The following is a 25,816-nucleotide window of genomic DNA, read 5'->3' on the forward strand; positions in this document are numbered from 1 at the left end:
GCAGAACCATATATTCATTCCTCACAGTACCTCAAAAAACAACACCTTAAAGACCCAGCACATTCATGGTGGCATGAACTTTCATGGGATACATGCCATTTCAGTCAGAAGCAAGGCAAACACGCTGACAACACCAAACCCACACACTGAGAACACCAAACAGCAGAAGCAAGACAAGCAATAACAGTGAGATTCCAAGGAAACCTTGTCCTAGATTTGTGAATGTGGATGGTCAGAAAACTTTCAGCAAAAGGAGCAGATGTCTTAGCTGCTCATTATGCAGGCCAGGAGAATTTGCTGGTGTATTATATGTCTACCCTTACCACCTCGGCAGTCTAGTGGTTAGTGTATAAGACAGGCAGAACTACCTTATACTCAGATAATCAGTTCTCCAGGCCTGTACTCACTGGCATCCAAATCCTAGGACAGAGGTCTTCACACTCTGAAACACTGAGCTAGAGATGCTAGAGATTAAATCCAGGACTGCAAAGCAGGAGCCATATCTATGATCCCCTAGCATCCCTCAGGCTCTTAGGAGTTGAACACTTCTAACCTTAGGCATGCCACTCATCTCTTGGTCATCTTGATACAGAGGCATATCAGTGACATAGCTTCACAAGACAAACACCAAATACTGTATCACGTTAATATTGCTTTGCCTGTGTTTTAAATGCTTTTCTTCCTCTACTTGAGGATATGTTTCCTAACTGGAACTGGCAGGAGCGGATCTACTATGAACCCAATTAAGCAGAAGTGATTTTAGTCCACATTGCTTACTTTTTTGGGCTCTAGTGGACCCAAACTGAGTCACACAACTCAAATTGATTTTTGGTTGTATATATTTCAACAATCCCAAAGTTTCAGAGTTAGTAGCACAGATGCTGTAAAGGTGGAGTGATGTGTCGTGGAGCAACCCCATTGAAGAAGATAACAGTCATTACCCAGACCTTGCTGCTGTTGCGAAAGGGCCCCCGTGACAGTTCAAGCTTCAGAGCTCCCAAAATGTAGGTCCATCATCAAGGACTGGATAAAAGTAGCACTAGCGCATAACCAACTTCACTGTTTTCCACCTAAATTCTGTGCCCACTTCAAAGTTCTGGTTTTGACCTTTGAAGGCCTTCATGGAATGAGACCACTCATCTGTCTCCATAAGCACCTCTCTGAATCTTATGACCTTCTTCTGAAGCTCTTTTTTGGGTGCAGCCTCTGGGTGATGTGTGGCAGGCGGCCACTGGAGAAAGGGCCCATTTAGTGGAGATACTTTGGTTATGGAATACCCTCCCCAAAGAGTCCCATTTGGCACCTTCTTTATATTCTCTTTCCAAGGCCTTTTAATCTGTTCCTCCTTTAAATTTCTTTTTGTACAGGCTATATTTTTTATGTTTCTCTTATGTTTTATGCATTTATTGTAAACGTTCTTAATTTGCTTTCCCTCTTCTTTGTTGTAAGCTATAGTGAGAACATGGTGATAGGATAGCATATAGATCTTTTAGGTAAATAAAAAGTTTCTTATCACAGAATACTTTCTGAAAGGGTCTACAGTTCAGTGGCAGAGCACATAATTTGCATACAGAATATATCCCCCTCCCCCTGAATCTCCATTATTTCTAGTTAAAAGAATTGCATAGCAGCTGTTGTAAAAGAACTCTACCTGAGACCCTGGAGAACTGCGGCCTGTGAAACTAGATAATGCTCAACCAGACAAATCATTGGTCCAACTCACTCTAAGGCAGCTCTTATACATATTTCAGATTTCGAATATAAATACCATGGTTTAAAGTGCTTGTGAAAATGATGGAATAGTGCTTTGAAATCTCCATAGTATTTTTTTTTTGCATACCTTCAATATCAAACCCAGTGTTTACCAATCCTGTCCGATGTTCATGCTACACCAGTCATCTCAGATTTTCTCATAAGAAAAAACTATTCATAACGCTTGGAACGTATTATTATTAAGCACACTAACATTTCGTTTCAAAGAGAACTCCACAATGCAGTATTTCTCAACACTGCGTGAAATGTACAGTAGCCTAGCGCACCTTAAAACTCTGACGTCAACGGCACAGAAATCAAGCGAAAGAATGCATTGCTTCAGGAGCTAGCTGTTTCTGTGCATGGGCACCGAAACGCACAAACATAAGAAAACGCCCCCAAAGCAACATTCTGCAGTTATCCTCCCATTTTTAAATCACCCATATTTCATCCAGCATCATGCAGAATGTCTTCTGATTTATGGTAATTGTCAACAAAAGCAGGATGTGGGTGGAGAACCCACATTTATTTCAACCCTATACTTACTTACACAGGATTCGTGTGTACTAAATGCTACTACCACTACCGCCACCACTACTAATATAGATTTTTATTACACACACACACACACAATTTTCCTAGGAAGCAGGTTCTTGATAGATCCAAACCCCACCCCCACCCTGCCGCCCCTGATTTCTTCTCTGCAGTAGCAGATGCCAGAAGCAGCATCTGATACACTGGTCACCTCTAGTGTTCTCCCAGCATGTTCATGGCCTCGAGGACTTGGAGTGGGACTAATTTCCATATCAAACCCAATTTAGATGAAACATCTTGGTTTAAAAAAGACTGAGAGAGAGAGAGAGAGCCCGCGCCAGCGCATCAATAGCCCCTTGATTAGATTTTTATCTCCTGAGCAGACAAATATGAATATTTATTACCAAGAATGCAGATTCCCCCCTTTTTTTTGCTCTTTCCATTGCTCTGATCTTGAATATTATCCACTGCTAATTTTTATGAAAATTTGGGCAACATAATGTTTTCACATAAACTGACAGTTCTCGAGATAATCCCATTATTGTTTGGTGGAAAAATGACAGTTCCCACTTATTCATGTGTTAACGAGGGATTAAGTATTGTTTTTCATCGCCATAATGTTAAGATGGACTGGAAATTAAAAACTGAACATTGTATAGGAGAGCAGAGCTTTTGTGCACCAGAATTTGTTTGCATTCTCTTTAGGGGAATCTGTAAATTAGCAGTTTAACAATCAGCATCTTTTATGTCCCAGCTGAAAATGGCATCATGGAAACATCAATAGCATTTATAAAATAAATTCATTATCTTTCCTGCTCACTGCTCACATGGATGCACGCTCTCTCTCTCTCTCTCTCTCTCTCTCTCTCTCTCTCTCTCTCTCTCACACACACACACACACACACACAAATAGCATGCATGACATCTCACAAAGAAGGGGAAATATAACAAAATTCAGTGTTTCCTGATTGAGATAATGTTAAGAATTTTCACCTCTGTACGACTGATTTTCTTACTTTGACTGGAAGTGTATTTTCTTATTCTTATGAACGCATCAGCTACATGATCCTCGACGACTGTTTGGAAGCAAGGGCCCTTAAAAGCAACAAGATCAGCTTACAAGAATCTATATGTCAACGTATTTTATGTCAGCGGTTGAATGGCAGCATTTTTAAATGGCCCACATTCTTAAGGTGATTCACAATAACATTCTAAAACAACAAAACAAAACTAAATAAATTGGCCCATTAGCTTCTCAATCATCCAAGCCAAATGCCTTGTCAAATAGGTCAGCTCCCCTTCTCTGGGGGGCTGCTTTGTGGGAGAGAATCCGGGTCCTTGTAGTGTGCCGGCAGTGGGTGGAGGGACGCAGCCCAGCATCAGGGTCTTTTCCAGGGAGTCTTCTCTTCTCATGAGGTGGCCAAAGTATTGGAGCCTCAGCTTCAGGATCTGTCCTTCCAGTGAGCACTCAGGGCTGATTTCCTTAAGAATGGATAGATTTTCTTCCTCAGTAGCATGTTGTATGTCTTCCGACCTGAGGGGCTCATCTTCCAGCGTCATAACTTTTATATGCCTGTTGTTTTTGTCCATGGAGTTTTCTTGGCAGGGATACTGGAGTGGCTCGCTGGTTCCTGCTCCAGGTGGATCACGTTTAGTCAAAACTCTCCATTATGACCTGTCATAGCATAGCTCATAGCTTCTCTGAGATATTCAAGCCCTTTCGCCACGACATGATCCAAGAAGGAGCCCGAGATTATACTAACAAGCAAAGAAGGTGCTCATAATGGGAAGAAGCACTCTCTAAGTCAGGGCCGGGGAACCTGTGGCCCTCCAAATTTTGTTGGACTCCAACTCCCATCAGCCACAGCTGGTAGGGCCAATGGTCTGGGATGATGAGAGCTATAGAGAGCCAGTGTGGTGTAGTGGTTAAGAGTGGTAGATTCGTAATCCGGGGAACCAGGTTCGTGTCTCCACTCCTCCACATGCAGCTGCTGGGTGACCTTGGGCCAGTCACACTTCTTGGAAGTCTCTCAGCCTCACTCACCTCACAGAGTGTTTGTTGTGGGGGAGGAAGGGAAAAGGAGATTGTTAGCCGCTTTGAGACTCCTTCGGGTAGTGATAAAGCGGGATATCAAATCCAAACTCTTCTTCTTCTCTTCTATAGTCCAACAACACCTGGAGGGCCAAGTTATGCACCTGAACAAACTTCTACATACGACCTATCAGGTTTATATATGTGATAAAAAAATGAATATTATTAAGTTCTTTATCACCGTAACCATCTTCACCAGTGGTACCATCAGAACAGGATTTTGGAGCTGACACCCAGGATTCCACTCAACACAATGAGCAAGGGAGGGGCCCCCCAGATGCAGCAGGACATTTCAAAGTGAAGTAAAACAAAAAAACATCTAAAGAGGGGGCCTTGTAAAGCCATTAAGCCCAGTCTAAAACCACCGAACTGCACCCACTGAAGGTAACAACAAGAACAATAAAAACTTCCAACTTGGGGGAAGGATCCTGAAGTTCATCTCAGTGAATTTCCACAAAAGGCTTACAAAGTCTTATGAATGTGTGGACGCCATGGGGTGGTAGCCCCTTGAAAATGCAACTGCATGGAGGCAACCTGCACCCAGCTAGCCATGACCCACCTTCCCATGATAGTAGAAAACCCACATTTTAGCAGCATGAGCTAGTGTGGTGAAAAACCACCAGAGCCTATAAAGAAGTTATAATGTAAGCATTGGTTCTCCTAAAGCAGAAATATAATTTTAAAAACACTAAAAGACATGCCATACGGAGCAGCCTCCCTATGGTTTCTTTTTCAGGCAGTTGGCAGGTCACAGATGTGGATGTGTGATCCAGCCTTAAGCCTAAATATAATAAAATGTTCTGTGGTGCCACTAGGCTGGGGCCAGTAGTTCTATAATAAGAGTTCCACTCCCTACATTACACTACCCAGCCTGTGGTCTAGGTACGCCTCCGAAAACTGGTTTTTTTTAACTCCACTCTCCCCCAACTTGATGATAGCAGGACTCTGATAACAATGAGATTTATGGAGGAGATCAAAAGCATAATACTGCCTGAAGGGCTCAGTTATTTCTTTTATAGTGGTAGATAGTTCCCACTGAAGATAAAAGACATGCTCTAAAGACAGAAAAAAGCAATGCCTCTTTGACAATTAGAGAACCACAGGACTGGGGAAAACCAGTAGAATTAAAATGTACACTAATGTTGGAGCAGTCACTTGGTACCTTGGGGTGCATGGGGTACTAGGGGAGGGGTAGTACCTCCGATGGGGGACATGTCATGCTCCTTCTGGGGTAGTTTGCCTTTGTCCACCTTTGGTCCCCACCCTGCACTCAGCTCTCACCTGTGGCTCTCAGAAGCTGTCAACATGTGACAGTGGTCATGCCCTGGGAAACAGCTTTGACTGGCCAGTTAAACCAGGTGAGGGTAGTCGATGGGTCTCAAACCCTTGTTGAGTTAGGGTCTTCCCCTGCATGTGAAGACAGGCTCTGATGGATTGAGTGAATGAGACCAGTAGTGGGTCCAATGGTCAAGAAGGTGTTTTCTACACATACTGTAGAGAGAAGTGTTCAACATAGGAAGGTAGCCCATCTAGTTGAAGGAAAGCTCTAGTCCTAAAACTTCGCTGCCTTGTGAAAAATCGTTGGGACAAAAAAAGGCTAAGGAGTAAACACTATACAAATCCAGACTGGAGTCCCTACGACAGTTGGATGCCTCCTTCCAGCAACTCCTGCAGCTAAGCAAAACACATTGTTCTGCTTTCCTTTGGACCACATTAAAGGTAAAGGTACCCCTGCCCATACGGGCCAGTCTTGACAGACTCTGGGGTTGTGCGCCCATCTCACTTAAGAGGCCAGGGGCCAGCGCTGTCCGGAGACACTTCCGGGTCACGTGGCCAGCGTGACATCGCTGCTCTGGCGAGCCAGAGCCGCACACGGAAACGCCGTTTACCTTCCCGCTATAAAGCGGTCCCTATTTATCTACTTGCACCCGGAGGTGCTTTCAAACTGCTAGGTTGGCAGGCGCTGGGACCGAGCGACGGGAGCGCACCCCGCCGCGGGGATTCGAACCGCCGACCTTTCGATCGGCAAGCCCTAGGCGCTGAGGCTTTTACCCACAGCGCCACCCGCGTCCCAATGGACCACATTAGCAAGGCCGAAATAGGGAGCCTTGTGGTCTGGGCAGCCCAGGACCTCCACAGAAACTGCCAGGCTTGTGTCCCATGGAGGTCACTTCTGGGCTGTTAATGCAGTGGTTTGAGTTCACTCCCGAAGGCACACTCCATTCTCTCTCAAGACAGACAGAAACCTTCAACAACATTTGGTACCTTTATAACATACACAAACACACACACATTGTTGTATCCAGTGCCAGTCATACTCAACCACTGCAATTAATAGACATGAATAACCAAGGTCCATTAACTTCAATAGGTCCCAGCTGATTACTATGTTAATATTCTGTACGGCTATTTACAATCCAAAGAACGGTATCCACCTCTTTAGAAGTTGTGACAAAGATTTGTGCACATAGAAAAAGGGTGCAAAAGCTCACGAATCAGCTATCTTCCACTTCACCAAAACCATTATAACAAAGGTTGAGGTCAGTCATTTTTAATCTTTGGTGGAGCAACCCCATACAGGTTAGTAATTTCCCCAAACAATGCATAAGCATAGCACGTTTTTTGCAACCAGGGTCTATATTGTATGGCATACTGGATCGTAAAACAAAACACCCTCTATTTTAATTCTGTGTTCATGTTTCAACATGCAGCCAACAGGTTTTCTGCTAGCCTTTCCCTTTTAGCAATTTGCTTCCTTTCAGAGGACAGTCTATGGTTAAAAACCAACAACATTGTCAAGCCCAAATACAAACTGTAACTTGGATTAACATATGTTCCGTGTATTGATTATTATTTTTTAAATAGCCCAAACAAAAGCAAAATAGAACATATGCATTCCCACAGCCACAAGGCATATACCTTCCCTCTTTCATTTTACATGTTGCTGAATAAAAAAAAAGAAAAAAGGAATTACTGCTGCTACCATAGCAACCGCTCAATCACTTCACAATTCTGCTAGTTTAAAAATCACACGCGCTATTCCGATACAGAGGGATTCATGAGGCAACATGACACTTCACTATTGTGCTTTTCGCAATGTTTCAAGAGCACAACACGTATCAGAATAAACTGATAGCTGCCTCTGAATTTCAGGAGCCATTTATAACTTTTTATTATCATAGCTCCCTGTCATTTCCTTATGCAAAACGTGCATGAAAACAGATGTAAAGATATTTGAATCGCAAGATAAGAGAAGAGATTACAGGAGACAACCCGTTTCAGAGCTGAAGCTGCGACCTGTCAGTCACAAGTCAAAATACTTCTTCTGTGCAGTATTCAAGGGGGGATAAACACTTTGATAAGTGACAGAGGGAGTTGCACTGGATGGGCGTGTGATTAGCTTTAATCATAGAAGAGTCTTCCTGGAAGTCATTGTCACGTTTCAGTTTCAAATAAAGATAATACCTGTAGTGTTTGCAGGACTAGGGGCATATGTTTCCACAGATCATTTTATGCTTGATTTAAGCAGGATTGCTCGAACAACTGCAGCCCTTGTATCATTTGAATATCTGCAATCCTGTGCATACTTGCATAGTAATAAATCCCACTGAGACTTACTTTGGGGTAAATATGCACAGGCAGGCTTCTATTCCATAGGTACTTTCGCATATAGACCTTAGATTAGCATAGGCTGGTATTCTTGCCACATTATTGTCTAACTTGTGCTTGGCCTTTCCCTTCCCAAAGACCACCTCCATACCCTCCAACATTTCTCCTATGAAAATAGGGACATCCTAGTCAATAGTAATAGTAATAATAATAATAATAATAATAATAATAATAATAATAATAATAGTTTTACCCTGCTCATCTGACTGGGTTGCCCCAGCCTTTCTGAGGGGTTTCAACATATATAAAACCATCACAAAACATGGAACACTAAAAACTTCCCTATACAGTGCTGCTTTCAGATGAGTTCCAAAGGTAGTATAGTTTTACCTATCTTCTTTGCCTGGGGGTCACATAACTCTATACCCTCCAACATTTCTCCAATGAAAGTAAGGACTTCCTAAGGAAATGCGGGACATTCTGGGATCAAATCAGAAACCAAGACAGCTTCTGTAAATCTTTCCAGGTCATTTGACCAGCATGACTAAACTGCGTCTGGCGCAACAGAACACTGTGACGGAAGCCAGAACACATGGAAACACCATTTACCTTCTCGCCACAGTAGTACCTATTTATCTACTTGCACTGGTGTGTTTTTGAACTGCTAGGTTGGCAGGAGCTGGGACAGAGCAACGGGAGCTCACCTCGTCGCGGGGATTTGAACTGCCGACCTTCCGATCGGCAAGCCCAAGAGGCTCTGTGGTTTGGACCACAGCGCCACTTGCATCCCAGTCTCTAAGCCTAACCTACACCACAGAGTACGAGTATGATGAATATGGGATACAACCTGCTGCCCTCCTGAGTTCCGTGTAGAAAGGTAAGGATTAAATATATATATATATATATATATATATATATATATATATATATATATATATAAAAGGCTCCAAACAAACAGGACAAACTAGACCTGTTATGTGCACATTAATGGTCATTAAAAAACCACAGAACATTTTAATAAACTCTTAGTATTACAGTATGGAGAATGCAAATAGTATGGTTTTGATAGAACTGATCTAGCAATGCTGGTGGCAAGTCTGGGTCATCCGAACCAAGGGTTCTACCCTTTTTATCAGTATGTGTGAAAGTTGAAATCTCATGGGACTTACATAATAAGACACCGTGACACGACTGTGAATACTTGCTGTTTGTGATACTGTTACTAATTTTCTTTGAGCCGCAATACACAGCCGCATTATACCTTGAAGACGTGTTTTCACAATTATGTGCTATGCTTCAAATTTCCTCGCTTAATTACATCAGCGCAGATAATAATCTCACAGTCTTGTCTCCAGGAGGCACACACTCATTTGTAGAAAAAAACTCCCTGCTCTGTAACCTTCTAGCACAGACGCCAGTTCAGAAAAGCAATCCCATTGACTTCAGTAAAATCAGAATTGCATCTGGAAAGCTGCTAACCTGTTTAAATGCCCGAGGGTTAATTACTTTTCCCACAAACACCCCAATCCTAAACACATTATCTGGAAGCAAGCGCTATCGATTTCAATAGAATTTACCTCCAGGTAAGTCTGCTAAGGTTGCTGCCTTTGAATTACATGCTTAGCTATATATGTCAAGGGACAATTCCTTACGTCAGGGAGCCTTCCCTCCAAACACATGAAATAAGACAGGCATATGTCATGACTTGAAGTATGAAGCACAATAAATAAAAGACTGGAACTGCATTTTTAAATGCACAGCTCATGCATACATGTGTAAGTTTGGTGCACGTGTTAAACATATATGTACAAGATGTAGCACAAGTAATCACAGACTTTAATGTTCATGCATTTGCTTGTTTATTTTATGTACATCCCGCTTCTTAAAGGAAATCGAAGTGGTTTACATAAAACATTGAAATATGCTGATAAGTAAAAAATACACTAGTTAAATCCAGCAGAAAACAGATTATCTAATTAAAAGAGGAACAAACCCCTGTCTTTCCTCCCCACTACAGAGCATGTTCTCCCTGAAATAAGAGCATGTGTTGCGGTAGGGTCTGCCAAGCCAACCCTCTGTTGCCAGGCAGGTAAAAGTGAGCTGGCCTGGGGCAACAATTGGATGGCTGGGTTGCTGGGGCAAATTGCATGTTGCAATGTGGTGGGTGGGACGAAAGGCTTTAAATATTTGGGCACTCAGCTTTTGCTTTTGCTTTCTCTTTCGCTGAGTGCATCGGATCACCCACCCACCCGCCCTGAGTTCCGGTTGACCTTGCTATGCCTGTCATGGGGCGTCTGCCTTTGGGGCAGGGGCCTAGTAGGAATTTTGTCCTTTTGGCTGATTGGCTGGTGCCATTTGGTTTTTGCCTACTACTTAGCAATTCGTCACAACTTGTAAGGTTGCAGCTAGGCATTGGTTATAAAAATTGGTGGAGGAGGGGTAAGTATAGGCTGGGCCTGCCCCTCCAATGGTGGTGTGGAAGGGAATTCCGTTAAAGGAATCCAGGGGCTTGCCACGATTTCGTCCAATCCCTGAAATGGGACCAGGGCCAGCAAGCCCTGGGGAGCAAGTTGGGTGAACGGTGAGGGACTGTCGCTCAGCTCAACTGATCCCCAATATTGTTTTCCCTTCACTGGCTTCCGAGGGAGTTCAGAAAGTCAGTTCTGTCCCAGGCGGGGGGACAGATAGTCTTAACCAATGCCTAAGCAACCACTCACAGATTATGTATTTTAATAAAGTTGTGGGCAAAATTATGCCAAAAACCTTAAACAAAAATTATGTGTGAATTGTGAATTATTTTGAGGGGTGGCTTGGGGGCCTAGACACGCAATGTATAGAGACTGCATGTCTGCCCACTGTTTGTTTACCAGCTGCATTCTCCCCACGAACGTCCACCTTGCAAATAAAAAAATGCAGCAAGAACTCTGTATCCCTGATTCTGTAAAAACTCCCTTTAAACCTTGCTTGGGATTAAGTCTCATTTAACCAAACAAGATGTGCTTTTTAGAGTCAATCCTCATTGGAAGCTGTTTGCATGTTTCTCCCACTTTAAATGGCAGCCATTGCCACTGGGACCCTGATCTTTGGAACCAATAATTTCAAATAGCGGCTTATGCTTTTGTCAGGATCAACAGTGAAGGGAGCAGAGGGCCGTCTCCCATGCATGTGATAGTCCTAAACCTGGCCAGTCCCCTTTATCTGCTATTCGCCACAACTGCAAGTGATTTTTGAGCATCACATACAGTTTGGCCCTTAGTAAGCATGCGCAGGATAGGACTTCAAAGCTCCCAGATGTGGCTGCTTGTTGTTTCACTGCAATACAAGAAACTCTGGATGTGGAATAGTTGGAAAGCATGTAGGGTTGTGGTGGCTTTCCTTTGGGCAGTCAGAGCCTCCAATACGCCACAGATGCTTTCAGACATCCTTGCAATCCCAGCTGATTATCTGGAGCTCTTGATCCACCTATCACAATGAATTCCTGACTATCAAGAGTACTTTATCTCTTACATATGCAAGGATACAATTGATGGGTCCACTTCCTGTCCCTGTTGAATTTCTCTGCCACTCCCCCTCTCTCACACACACACTGCTTGGTTTTCAGGCAAGTCATGTTCTAGGTTGCATTGCAACTGAAATAAAGGTTGCTATTCTATTGCGATCTGAGGACAGGTCTTCCGTAACCTAGACAACGTAAGTGTGCATGCTATCGAGTCATTTAGAAGTAAAAATATTACAAGGGACACCTGAACAGTGTAAGAGGAACAGTGGGGATTCCCCTATCTCTTGGAGGGGAATAAACTTCTGTAGAAATGCTAAAAGTGGCTTGCTACTTCTTTGTAAAAATAACACCAGAATTTACAATCTGGTGTAATTCATGGAAAGTTCTGGAAAATCTTCATTAATAAATGATGAGCTATCAGTACAGGGTTGTGTTCTGATTTATTTATTTTTTGCCTAGTGATGTGAGTATAATGACTTAGAAATGTGTTATATTTATACTTAAAAAAAAATAGCAGTTCACAAGCAGGCTCATCTACATACTGGAAGGACAAATACATCAAATTTAGGTCCCTGCGGATCTTGAGATGAAACAGAACTTGAGTGAAACCAGGTGGGAATAATCAGACACATCAATTGCTTTGTTCGTCCTAGGGGATTTTGCTCCTGACATACTACAAAGCTAGGAAATCTATTTCTTAAAGGCCACAAAGATTTACTCATGTGGTAGGTGGAATGTGATATTGTATTATGACAGATACAACAGTCTAATAATCAGAATTTTTAAAAGCCCTTAGGATGATTAACACAGTTCACATACGAACATCCGCAAGATCTAGGATCTTATAAAATAACAAATCAAGCATTTTAGATAATGACATGTACTGCAGTCACCTACCTCCCCCATGCCAATCTGCAAAATTTTCAGTCCTGTTGCTTTTTCAAGCTTGTCTTTGTTGTCAGCTGTTAGGAAAATTAAAGAACGGCAGAGTTAAAGGAAAGTTGAGAATGAAAGGGTTTTGCATCATACACTTTCATCACTGCTGAGATGCCAAATGTTTTCCCACATTCATCCACACAGAATCCCTGTCAGTTGGATTATTTCAGTTTTACAGGGATGGGTTGAGGAATCAAAATGTGCTCTCAGCTAATCATTTAAACCATAGCTAAACATTTGAACCTGGACTCAAGTTCTTAGACCAACTGGCTCTAATTGTCACATAGGATTACATAAACCAAGAAACAGAGTTTTCAACTAATTAATAGGGTTCATATCCTGTCCATCAGATCACCTCAGGTCTGATAACAATATATAAACCAAAATCATAGAATTTCCACATACAGTTCTATATATAGATATTAGCACTCAAAAGTCATAGAGGCAGACAAATGTTTTCTGCTGGGTCCGAAAGATGGACAGTCAAAACACTTGGCAGAGGATGTTCTTCAGCCAGGGAGCCATTACCAAGAAGGCACCCCCACCATGACCCACAGGGCTTTGCAGCTAATATCAGAGTCCATCCACTTACTGGGTCACATCAACACCATAAATTTAAAGCACATGTCTTCTCCTCAAAATTATTGGTACTGTAGTTGGTAAAGGGTGCTGTGAACTGTAGTTCTGCAAGGGAGTAGTTCTACAGCTCCTAGGAGGTTTTTTTGGGGGGAAGCCATATGTTTTAAAATGTGTGCTAAATGTACTTTAAAGATATGGTGTCCTCCTGAGACTTCAGTCCTCATGCAATCAGTTGCTGGACCACATGGGTCTGCTGGTGTTCTTGCATATCTGGTAGATATCAGATAAAGCTGCTGATTTTATACACCAGGGTCAATCATACTGCTGGTCAGGGGTTCTGGTGAGTTTAGATGACGTGTCCAGCCTGCTCTGCTCTGAATTGCACTCTTCCTAAAGTAACAAGTCTCACACTTGAAAGGCATTCCTGAAAGTAGTGTTGCTCTTGGGTCAAGAGGTGATGGCAATGGCCAGCTCTGTATGGTTCATCAATGGCATCCATTCTTAGAGAAGTTAGACCTGGCCACAGCCTTTCAAAACTTAGTTACTTCATTGGATTGTAATCCTGTCTAATGCTCTATTCCAGCATTCAAAAGAGAGGACAAACTGTGTACACCAGTCTCGCCCCTCCTGACTGCAGGCAGGATTCTAAGTTTCTGTCATTGCTGGTTCATCCTTGATCATATTTTATTTTACTTTGTTATTGTGGGATATATCTAGCCTCATATAATCAACATGCTTAACTCTACTTAATTCATGAAGGGGTCAAGACCATAGAATAAGCTGTCCTGCCAGGCTTAGCTGGGTCACTTACTGTCACCTTGGAAGGGTTACCAAACTCTTTGTTCCTTTCCCTTTCCACTGTGAACTCAACCAGTAAAGACATCTAAGCTGGATGCTCCAAGCTTACAATGAATGGCTTTAGCAAGCCATCTTTGTCATTCCATAGAAATAATTTAGAAACATTTACCACTTTGAAACTAAGCTAGGTTTTGCTGCCTGTCTTGTCTATCTGCTGTATGGAAAAGCACATAAATCTGACGTCTGAAGAGTTTGTCAGTAAATTTACCAAACATATGGTCTCTTTCCATACTAAGATAAGTGGAGAGTTTTAAAAGTGACTTAGAAAGGGATATTGTAAAGGTCTAACAACCTGTATTTCCACACTTTACTTTACTACATGTGCTGTGATTTTAAAATCTCTGCTGAGGCTCTCTCACCAAAGAGTACTTGCCCTAAACCTCATCTAGGGAATTCTCCATTTCTAGTATTTATTCTTTTAACCAAATTACAATGCTAAAACCCAACAGTTATATTGCTTTACCCTAATGTAATGTAAGCTACCTTAGGTGGTTATTTTGTTATTTTGTATATGTGGGATATACATTTTAATATAAGAAAGGAAAGAAAGAAAGAAAGAAAGAAAGAAAGAAAGAAAGAAAGAAAGCATGTACAGTGGTACCTTGGTTTAAGAACAGCTTAGTTTATGAACAACTTGAATTAAGAACGCTGCATACCCAGAAGTAGGTGTTTTGGTTTGTGAACTTTGCCTTGGAATAAGAACATGTTTCGCTTCCTGTTGAGTGTGTTCCATTTGTAAATTGAGTCCCCCGCTGCTAAGAGAAAGAATGCCTTAGTTTAAGGATCCTTTGGTTTAAGAACGGACTTCTGGAATGGATTAAGTTCATAAACCAAGGTACCACTGTATATGCCCCACCTCATGTGGAGGTACTTGTTCATTCAATCATACCCTCATTGAAATCTGTTTAGGTCAGAAGACTACTGTCAGCCCCATATTCTTGCAACAAATCACATGGAGGTCTCCGTGCCTAAGGACTGAACTTTATTCAGTTGACAATCTTGTTCATTTCTTTCTGGGGGTGGGGGTGGCCCCGTGTCTAAATATATGGAATTTGCCATGAACATTCAGCTCTTTGCCCATTTCTACCGGTCTTCTTAATCCCATAAACTTTTGAACACTCCCCTTGCATTCTTGCTCTTGCACTTATTTCTAGTGCTTCAAAAATGTTTTACACTCTTTGCTTTCAAGCATGCTCAAGAGCTTTCCTGGACTGCAGCCTAGAAGTGTAGATTGATAGATAATTCAATTCAGTATTGGTATTTAGTTATTTATATAGTGCTTCACGCATTCAAAGACTCAACTAACATCAGTCCATTTATTTATCCTCACAATTCCCCAGAGAGATAGCTAAGTAAATATTATTAAATCCCCTTTGTACAAAGAGAAGGGCAAACTGAGGCAAAGACGTGACTCAACTCTCCCTAGCTGCTCAGAATCAATGCTGGGATGGGGATTAAGATGCAAGCCTTGTTGAGAGAATAATGATTTCAATGTGTAAACGCCTACGTATTTCTTGCAGTATATATAAATGCATTTTCATCTACACCAGTGATCACATTGGTTTGGTACATGTACTAAACAACTTACGTTGTTTCTTTACATACTGGAATAATTAAAAAGAAGGCACACTCAAATCCCATCGATTTCAAGTTTGATGTGTAAGGTGAACGTTGACTCCAATATGTTATATATACGTCAGCAAAATACTGCAACCTGAATACGCTCTGTTTCACAGATATTATACAAATTTGTAAGAAAATGGAAGTTATCTGCCAATACTATGTATCTATTTATACATAGTTCCTACCAGACAAAGCAAGCCTTGGACAAAATTTTAGGCCTTTCACCATGGCCATAAAGAAAACACACGATATTGAGGTGTTTTCCTGCCAATTTACCCCTCAAATCAGATAAACCTGACAAAAGAAGAAAACCTAACATAATCACAGGCTGTGGTGTTTGACACTCCCATGACAACTGCTGTAAGAGCTCTGACTTCCGCATGGTCACTGATGCCAGTGCTGACAGGTTATTGAATGTTTATGAACATGCCTAGTGTTCAGTATTTTACAATACAAGGCCGAGAGGCAGATGAGGGTGTGGGAAAACATTGCTCCTCTGCTGTGCTCATCAAACTACTGGTCATTTGCTAAATCAATATATGAAGGCTGACTATGGAGATGTGTGCTATTGGTATGTGTCAATAGTGTGTCTGAGTACTGAGTAAAAGTTGGAATAGGTCCATGTGTAAACTGGGGATCGTACAAAGAGAAAATGGAGACTGAGAAAATATTATCCAGAGAACGACATGAGTGAGTTCACACGAGTCTCCAGTTGCCAAATTAGTAATCAATTACATATTAGAAGAACATATTAATAACTTCAGATATTCAAGCTTCCTCAAGCACCGTTTATATTTTACTCTCTTTTCTAAAATAATTTTTATTAAATTTTCCATTTTAACAATCCAATCAAATCACATTAAGTATTCCAAATTATACAAATACATATCATATAGTCCAAATATTCTGCCAAATTATAAATTTGTGTTGGGGCTTCCCGTGCTTCAAGTTCAGTGGGGTTCCAATCATCTTATGTTTCTACTGCCTTGAGTTTCCAATAGTTCCTTCTTTAAATCTTCCTGTTGTTATCCTTCCTTCCGTTTATATTTTACTCTCAGAGCAGTTAAGGTGAAGTAATCTCAATAACTTAATTCACATGAGCCCTGTGAGGAAAGTCATAATCAGAGATACTGATTTGCCCTATTCCTGGGTCATCCTTCTTTGAGCATCTTTGAGTGAGCTTCACAGCTAAACGGATATTTCTCATGTCCAAACCCAATATTCTAGCCTTTATACTGCATTTCACTAACTGAAATATAGCAGTAGTTTCCATACTTTTTCATACCTTGACAATAAACGGTCCCAAACATCCAGGACCCAGATCCGATGTTCCTTTAAGTCCCTTGTTCTGTATTAGTTCATGCCTCCTGTTTACCTTTTCTACACAATAAACTAGAAGTACATCTAGTCTGGGCTTGCTGCAGCGAGACTATGGACTCAGATAGACTGGTAACGAAAAAGCGATTTATATGTGTTGTATATGCGATAGAACGTTGTGCCACCAGATGGCGATGTGGAGTCCCATCTTTCTCTGCCTGTTTTCCCTGTTTAAATTTACAATGCTTTAAACTGAAACGCTTTTCTGATGTGTCTAGACCCAGCTCATATTGATGGAAGTAATAATGGCAATTCGTGTTCCTTCATTATTATGAATTGATGGTTTGAAGTCCTTGTAAGGCAGAAGTGAAGATAAATGACACCTGTTACACCTTTTAGGAGGTGTTCAAATCAAGATTACCTTGGCATTATCAAAACAAAGTGTAGTGTGCCGGATTTAACTTTATTACTCAAAGCTCTGTCTGCAGTCCCCAAAATGAAGGGTTTAATGTTGCTGGTAGTGACACTATAGATTACCTTGGGGAATTTTATCCCCTTCCTGTAAGAAATAAAAAGTGTTGTGAAAGAGATCAGGGGGTGGGCTTTACCAATCCTTTCACAGTATGGAGATATTACGCAAATCTGTGTTGGTACCTGTGAGATGTCAAAAACTACAGATTTATTCATTCGGATCGAAAATCCAAGGTAAAAAGCAGAACGCAACCAAATTTTTCATAAACATATCTTGTGGAAAAATGAAAACCACACCCTTCTAAAAGTCTTTAAACGATCTATGGCATGTTAAAAGCATGTACACAATTTTCACAACATGCATTAAGTTTTGGTGTGGCAATCCTGATTTGTATTGATAAATGTGAGGAGAAAAAATGGACAGTATTCAGTTAAGGCTGCAGTCCTCAACACATTTGCTAAGATATTAAGTCACACTGGACATAGTAGAACATCTGAAGAAATATGCATAGAAGTGGGTTCATCAGGCTTTTTTTAAAAAAAGGATGATAGGGTATGAAAACAGCTGTGTGCAGATTGGTGAGCTGAAATTTTGCTCTCTGCTCAAATGTCAAAGACATCTTGGGAAACACTTACTTACAGAATTCATGGTTAAAAAAAGAAAACAAACAAAAACAGAACCGTAGAAATACACCTGTACTATAACATTTCCCTCAACTATTTAAAATATAATGAAGATAGCACACATTGCAAAGGAAGATGCAAAAAAAAAAGTACAAAAAAGTGAGCTGCTATTTTAAGGAAAGGCAATGAACAACATATGAATTCCTTTTTAAAAAAATCTTCCCATGAGACAAAAGGGTTTCTGAACACACAAAAAGAAGTCCATTAAAATTAAATTCGGTAGATGAAGGATATGCAAATCACCTGAAGAAGTGGAACCCTATAATGTTCTCAAAATTCGGCAATAGTCTATTTAATTAGTATTTTAATTTATCAGAATAATTCTTTGCACTTGACAATTCCATATAATTAAGCACGTAGCTACAGTGGAATAATATCGCCTGCTCGCTTTATACCAGTTATTTTAACCTGGAAGAATATGTAGAAGTTTCTTCTGTGATCTAAATTACAATGGGGACAACTTAATGGCTTTGCTCTATTAAGCGGCACGACTGGAGGGTTACTGAGTGTTCAGAGAGGTAGAGGTTGACACAGCACAGGGCCTTGGATCTGACTAAAGGAGAGATGAGGCACTTTCTGAACAACGTAATTTATTTCAGAGGCGTGTGGGAGACGGGTGGAGAGAAACTATTTCACGAGAAAAAACAGCCGAAATCCTTAAACTACATCAGAATATGCAGCAGACTTCAATGAGACTGCATAAAGAGAGAGAGAGAGAGAGAGAGAGAGAGAGAGAGAGAGAGAGAGGGAGAGAGAGGGCTGAGACATTCTTCAGTGGCTAATACAAATGCCATTAGCAGACTGGCTCTCGTAGGTTAAAAATGCATTTATTTCTGTTTCACTGCCAAAGACGAGCCTTCCGTTGGGTTGGGATAGATGACCGTTACAGCCCTTCCAGCTGTACTGCCATTTTATGAAAGGAGGAGACGGCTTAATGTTTGGTAACCACATCAAGCGATGCATCATTAGGCAACTTTTGGGTACTAAGCACTCTGGGTCACGATGCCAAAGAGGAGCTTTCTGCCAGACCTCTTAATCTGTCAAAACAATTCAGTTTAAGCACTGCTGACTTACTTGTTTGCTTTAGCCTATGTCTGAATTCACACTCTTCACTATAAAAGTGAAAAATAGGGTTTGAAATGAGAGAAAGAAACCACTGACATTTCAGCATCCTTTGGGCGTTTACCTTGCAGGAGAAGTTGAAATGTTAGGTATATTTGCTCCTTTGGAATAAATAGTTGACATTTGTATAGTCCACTTCTTCCTCTCATGTGAAGATATGAAACTGCTTCACAAACATCAAATAAGTTTTCATGCCTCACCACACTGGGTGGTAAATGTAATTTAGCTAATATCCATTTGCCTTGCTAATTTTTAATACAAACCAGTAGGTCTGTTTAGGTAAGGCGAAAGGATAAAACACAGTCATTCAGAGACAGGTAATTAAAAGCAAAAATACAACAACAACACATTGGTTTGATTGGCTTCTTCTCAAGCAGGGGTCATCAGCTTGGTGCCCGCAAAAAGGCTCAGTAAATATCCCCTCAAAAATGCACAATACATGAGAGAGTGTTTGCTCTCCTGCTCAGTTACTCAGCCTCAGTTTGCTCAGGCTCTCCTACATTAAACCTGCCTCCCCCAAACACTCTGACATTTCACTGGATGCCAAGATTGGACGCCAACTCCACCTCGCATGGGAAAGGGACAAAAAGCTTCTCTTTTTGTGAGCAAGTGTGGTGGAGCAAGAAGGGGCAGCGTGCAAGAACCATTTTGTGGTCTAGTCTTGGTTTTTCCTCTTGGCGGCCATTTTGTATTATGCCACACCCCCTACGGCAGCCATTTTATGACTGGCACCCACAGGACTTCCTCGGACTTCCTAATGTTCCTACTGACCAAAAAGGCTGGCAGTCCCTGCCCTAGAGAAATAGGTACCACCATAGGAGTGTAGTGTAGGGACACGGATGGCGCTGTGGGTAAAACCTCAGCGCCTAGGACTTGCTGATCGCATGATCGGCGGTTCGAATCCCCGCGGCGGGGTGCGCTCCCGTCGTTCGGTCCCAGCGCCTGCCAACCTTGCAGTTCGAAAGCACCCCCGGGTGCAAGTAGATAAATAGGGACCGCTTACCAGCGGGAAGGTAAACGGCGTTCCGTGTGCTGCGCTGGCTCGCCAGATGCAGCTTGTCACACTGGCCACGTGACCCGGAAGTGTCTGCGGACAGCGCTGGCTCCCGGCCTCTAGAGTGAGATGAGCGCACAACCCTAGAGTCTGTCAAGACTGGCCCGTACGGGCAGGGGTACCTTTACCTTTTTATAGGAGTGTAGTACCAATGGATTTTATCCCATTTGTACCTCCCAAACATCTTGAGGGCCCCAAGTTCCACATCCCAGGTTTAAATCATTTGTAAAATTGCTCCAGCCAGTGTTTGGGGTGGAAAAAAAGGCTGAGAAGCAGGAAGCTGGCACAAGAAGAGTAAAGTTAGGAAGATTTGTAGTAGTGTAGAAAGCAGACGAAGTTCAGGGTGATGGGGACATAGACAATACCTGGACCAGGCAGTGCTTATGGCTGGTCCTATTAACTCTCTAGCAAATGGTCATAGTTACAGTCAGTATAAATGATTAGATTTCTCGTAATGTGACATTGTTTCCCTCTGCCATCCTGTTCCTTTTGGGCATAGCACATTTGGTCTTTGCTTTATTTCCAATTTCAACGCTATACTAGAGAGATTAATAATTTAAAAACCACCGCCAACGAGCTATATGTTACAGACATTGAAGTGACAATGCAGCTGACTTAAATGGTCAGGCGCAACACTGAAATGCTTCCTTTTTCCATATCCAAAGGGATTATTTGTCAAAGACGAGGCCAAAAGGTTGCAGAGAAAAGCTATCTTTGCCCCTCCTTTTCCATTCAAATGCAGGGAAATATGCAAGACCTTTATCGCTCACTTGTCTCTTTTCTAATCTCTGGCAAACCTGCAATGAAAACGGTGGCACAAAAAGGCTAAGCTGCACAGTAATAATAGTGACAGCCTTGTAAATGTTATGTCAAATCCAATTTTCAAGTCATTTTTCAAGTGATTTTAATTAGATATTGTTTCAATCTCTTTTGCATTAATATAATTTTTCATAGCAACGCCTCACCCTCCAGTCTATTGGAAGTATTTCCCCACCCCCCATCTGTATCTTGACGCCTTGAGTAATTTAAAATGGGGTTTTTGTTTACAGCAATTTTCACTGTACTGGTCCCATAAAGGCCACTACATCCAGTAAAACTGACACAGGAAAGGCAGAATTAAGGCTTCTTTTGCTGATCTCAGTGGAGCTTGTAATTTAGCTCTTCTGGAGACATGACAAGCACTGTGAAGGCTACAAGTAGATAATAAAAGATTTGTATCACTAGTTTCACATCAGCATTTTACTTCACTTACAACTACCACTGATTAAAGAAATCCCATTTATATTAGGTTTAGCTAGGTAATAAGCTATCATAGAATCACAGAATTGTAGAGTTGGAAGGGACCGCAAGGGTCATCTAGTCCAACCCCCTGCTATGCAGGAATCTCAACTAAAGCATCTGTGGCAGGTGGCCATCCAACCTCTGCTTAAAAACCTCCAATGAGGGAGAGTCCACCACCTTCTGAGGGAGCCTGTTCCACTGTCGAACAGCTCTTACTGTCAGAAAGTTCTTCCTGATGTTTAGTCAGAATTTCATTCCTCATAACTTGAAGTCATTGGTTTGGGTCCCACCCTCCAGAGCAGGACAAAACAAGCTTGCTCCATCTTCCATGTGACAGTCCTTTTGATATCTGAAGATGGCTAGGATATCTCCTCTCAGTCTCCTCCTATCCAGGCTAAACACACCCAGCTCCCTCAATTGTTCCTCATGCGGCTTGGTTTCCAGACCCTTGATCATCTTGGTCACCCTCTACTAGAGGCACATGTTCCAGCTTGTCAATGTCATTCTTCAACTGTAATGCCCAGAAGTGGACACAGTACTCCAGGTCTAACTAAGGCAGTCAGCCAGCTACAAATCCACCTAACAGCTATTTCATCTAGCCCACATTTTATCAGCTTCTCCAGAAGAATATTATGAGGGACTTTATCAAAAGCCTTACTGAAATAAAGATACACAACATTCACAGTATTTCCCTGCTTTTGAAACCAACCTTCTTAAATTCCAGAGTGCATGTCCATCTGCACTCCACTTTCCCTTTCCTGTGTACAATGAAACCTAAGAGTACCTCATCATTTCTTCCCAAGGTTCCCAGTTCTTTCACTTTATTGACCAGTTCCTCCCTGTTGGTGAGGAACTGGGTCCAAGAGAAATGATCCCCTTGTTGCTTCTTCAAGCTTCAGGGAAATGAAATTGTCAGTGAGGCAATGAGGAATTTGTTGGACCTTACATTCTTGATAGCATTTGAGTTCCAACAGATATCAGAGTTGGAGTTCACCCATGACAGCTATAAATAACACAGCAAAATACTGCTAAAACATGTTACAGCAAGAGCCTCCTTTGTGCAATTCTCTTCTGTGTAGGCCCTTCTACCTGCTGTGGAGTAGCAGTCCCGTAATGCTTGCCTGATGGGTCAGACTACCACAGAGGATGAAGTACAGGCATTGTAAGTATTGCTGGTGGCTGAAAAGGATTTGAGGCTGCTTTGGGGAGGGTGGCGGAAGCAATGGCGTTCTTTAGCTGCTCCAGCCCCCACCAGTGCCAGAACCCCCCCCCCCAAGGCTGCAGCGTCTGAGAGAAAGCAGTGCACACTCCTTAGTCACACAGAATGGACTGCAAAGGACATGTGGCCGAAGAATGGAGTTAGGAAACTCACTTTTATCTACAGAACCACATCCTTCGAGGTAGTTTGCATCGATTTCACAGCTGGTTTTCCAATCCAGAGCTGCTTACTTTAGGGGGATGAAATGGTATGTACTTGGATTGTTCAAGTCTGAACGAAAATACAAAAGGTGAATGGGAGTGGAATGACCTCTTCTGCCTGCAAAAACAGTTCGGGTTAGACTGCATTTCTATGTTTAACATCCTGCATTCCTCTAGTAGAGGCCTGGATCTGTAAAATACAATTTTACAGGGGGTAGAAGAAACCTGCTGAAAAATACAGCTTTATTGATTATATTTGTTAGTACCTTTCATCGCAAAAGTGGCCAAAAGCTTTAACTTACATTAAAGCTAATGAAAACAAACACAACCAATAAAAGTCTAAAAACACATTAATACAGATAAAAGGCGAGTCTTACATATCCCACCCCACGAAAATAGCCCAAAACATCCCTGTAAATGCTCAGTTAAAATAATTACTAATGCACTATTTAAAATATATAAATTGTATTGAATTGCCACAAAGACCAGAAGCAGAGGAAGAAAACTGGAAGACCCAGAAGAGACTTATTCAAGGCTGGAAGTGGTCTTGTTGTGTTCTAAAAACCCAGCTGATGATATTTCAGATGCAAAATTGTTCTGTTCAAAGGCTGTTCAATCAGCACCTTCGCAATAAGACTGGAATATGCCTTTTGGCTTACTATTATACATAAATATATTTCTACTTTGGAGAGGTCAGTTATACATCTAGACCAGCCTTCCACAACCTGGTGCTTTCTTCAGATATTGTTGGACTCCATGCTCATCGACCACTGCCAGAATGCAATGGCCAGTGGTCAGGGTTGCAGTCCAACAACTAAAGGGCTGATCTGGGCAACAGCATGCATTTAAAAATGCACTGCACCTTCTTTGAAAAATAACAAATTTTAATGAACACCTCTCTACCCAGCAAAAAAGAAAAAAGGCCACATCTGTTTCAATATTGTATTTAGCTGTTGATCTGTTCCACATCAAATAAAGCCTCACTTTCTGGTCCATTTTAGTAATAACCTAGCCTATTGTTTGTTGTTCATCTGCAGGCAGCCGCTTGGCACAACCAGAATCAGCCAGAGTTGGAGAAACATTTGCAATATTTCAACTGACTGGTTTACTAAATCATGAGTTACACATTTAATGCACAAGGTCACCCACTTGCAAAATCTATTTACTGTGAGAACAGAAATATTTATTGCCAAAGATGCCCCTAGTAACAAGATCTGCCATAAAGCTTTTGGATGAAAATGAAGATGAGTTGCAGTAACATGCTCACTGTTTCTCCAAACACCTGACTATATTCCCCTCCTTCCCACAGTCTCATCTTAATAAAGACTTAATAAAGAGGCTATTTTGCTGAAGTCAAAAGGATTTACTTCAAATCAGCAGGCAATGAAAAATTCAGTGTAAACGTCTTGTATTTTACACACACACACACACACACACACACACACACACACATTTCTTCTTCTTCTGCAATATTGCTTTCGCTATACATTTGTTTGCAAAACCACCTCCAGCCTCATTTGTTTTTTGACGGTTAGACCACAGAAGGAAGGCCCTATTTCATTCCACTGATTCCAGAGAGCTTTGAATTAAGCTTTAAATCAGGGAAAGATTCATCTGTAACCAGTGGACAGCAGGAATGCAGGAGCTGACATTGTGGAATCAGCACCCAGGTACCAATACCATACTAGCTTTAGTAACCAATAGTGGAAGATGGTTGTAGCCTTTAGGACAATTCCCTTCCTTCCACTTAAAGCATTTGGAGAATTCCCCCTCCTCCCTGTTCTCAAGCTGGTGTGGCAAGAGCTCCCCCTCCTGTTTCGAATTAACTTCAATCGCTGTTTATTGGTGTAACCTTCAGCTATATGATTGTTGCCCTGTAACCGAAAAGCCACCACGTGTGGATTTTGTTGCGCATTCAAATGAGAAGCAGCCCTAACTTCCCTTCCAAATCAGAACACACTGCAAACACAAAAGTTTTCTAAATGAAACCAATTATTTTCTGTAAATATTTATACACAGAGATAAGGAATAAGAGCTATGGAAGAGAGACACCAAGGGGAAAGGCTATTGTTCGTTCCATTTCCACATAATGCCAAACCACAGGGAGGTTTATAGGTTTGTGGGGGTTTTTTTCCTTGCTTTTTTCATGAATTTTGTGTTTTTATATTGTATTTTATGTTGTGAACTGCCCCGAGAGCTACAATTGAATATTGGTATACAACTTTATCAGTAAATAAATAAATATACCCCAAGCTTCTATCCTCTCTCTCCCACCTTGAGCATTCCACTTAAATTAGTCACTTCCTGGCTCGATGACCAGCAAGTTATGGTTTGTGCTGGCTGGCCTCCAAAACAATTTTTCAATCCATGGTTTGAATCAATTTGCAATCCTAGTTTAGAGGGAAAGCACAATCATACCTTGCCATTTCGGATGTACCAGTTTAGAATCTATGCTCACATTCACATCAGAAGATTCCCTCCAATGCGTTCAGTGGAGTCCACGTGAACATTGTTGATCAGACTCGGCGTAGGCGGACTTTGGGCTCTCAAATTTCAGGGGTGTCCTGTGTGATGCTAAAATTTGGTGTGCCCCCACCTCTCTCATGCTGTTCAACAGCATTGTTGTGGCACCCCCTCTCCCTAAACCAGGAGAGGCATGAAGGGCGCGGAGTCTGACTTCGGCCTGACAATCCTGTGCAAATCCTGTTTTTGCTATTAAAGAGTTAACTGCATCTTGCTCAGTGTGATTTACTGCTGGCTCGCTCCTGTCAGCAACATATGGAAAACTGAACATGCCTTTCCAGTTATAAATGTATTTAAGGACTTAAAGCTTGCTTTGCAACCATATTTCTCAAAGCAGGTAGCAATTCATTTTTAAAAAAGATCACTAATACTCCAATCCAGCTGTGGAAGTATGTAAAACAACAACAACAACAATTCTGTACAGTATTTACATATGACTGTATTTATGCATGAGAATGTGACT

The 25,816-nt window shown here is 41.6% G+C and overlaps 1 protein-coding gene across 3 annotated transcripts in view; it reads right to left on the minus strand.

The window, feature by feature from the left end:
* Positions 1-25,816, minus strand: part of PTPRN2 (protein tyrosine phosphatase receptor type N2) — a 608,972-nt gene that overhangs the window by 266,372 nt on the left and 316,784 nt on the right. For all 3 annotated transcript variants that reach the window (XM_053409492.1, XM_053409491.1, XM_053409490.1), the window contains exon 12: positions 12,384-12,448. In XM_053409492.1, the coding sequence (XP_053265467.1) occupies positions 12,384-12,448 (65 nt within the window). The remainder of the gene's footprint in view (positions 1-12,383; positions 12,449-25,816) is intronic.

This window comes from Podarcis raffonei, chromosome 12, assembly GCF_027172205.1.
Source record: "Podarcis raffonei isolate rPodRaf1 chromosome 12, rPodRaf1.pri, whole genome shotgun sequence".
Lineage (NCBI taxonomy): Eukaryota > Metazoa > Chordata > Lepidosauria > Squamata > Lacertidae > Podarcis > Podarcis raffonei.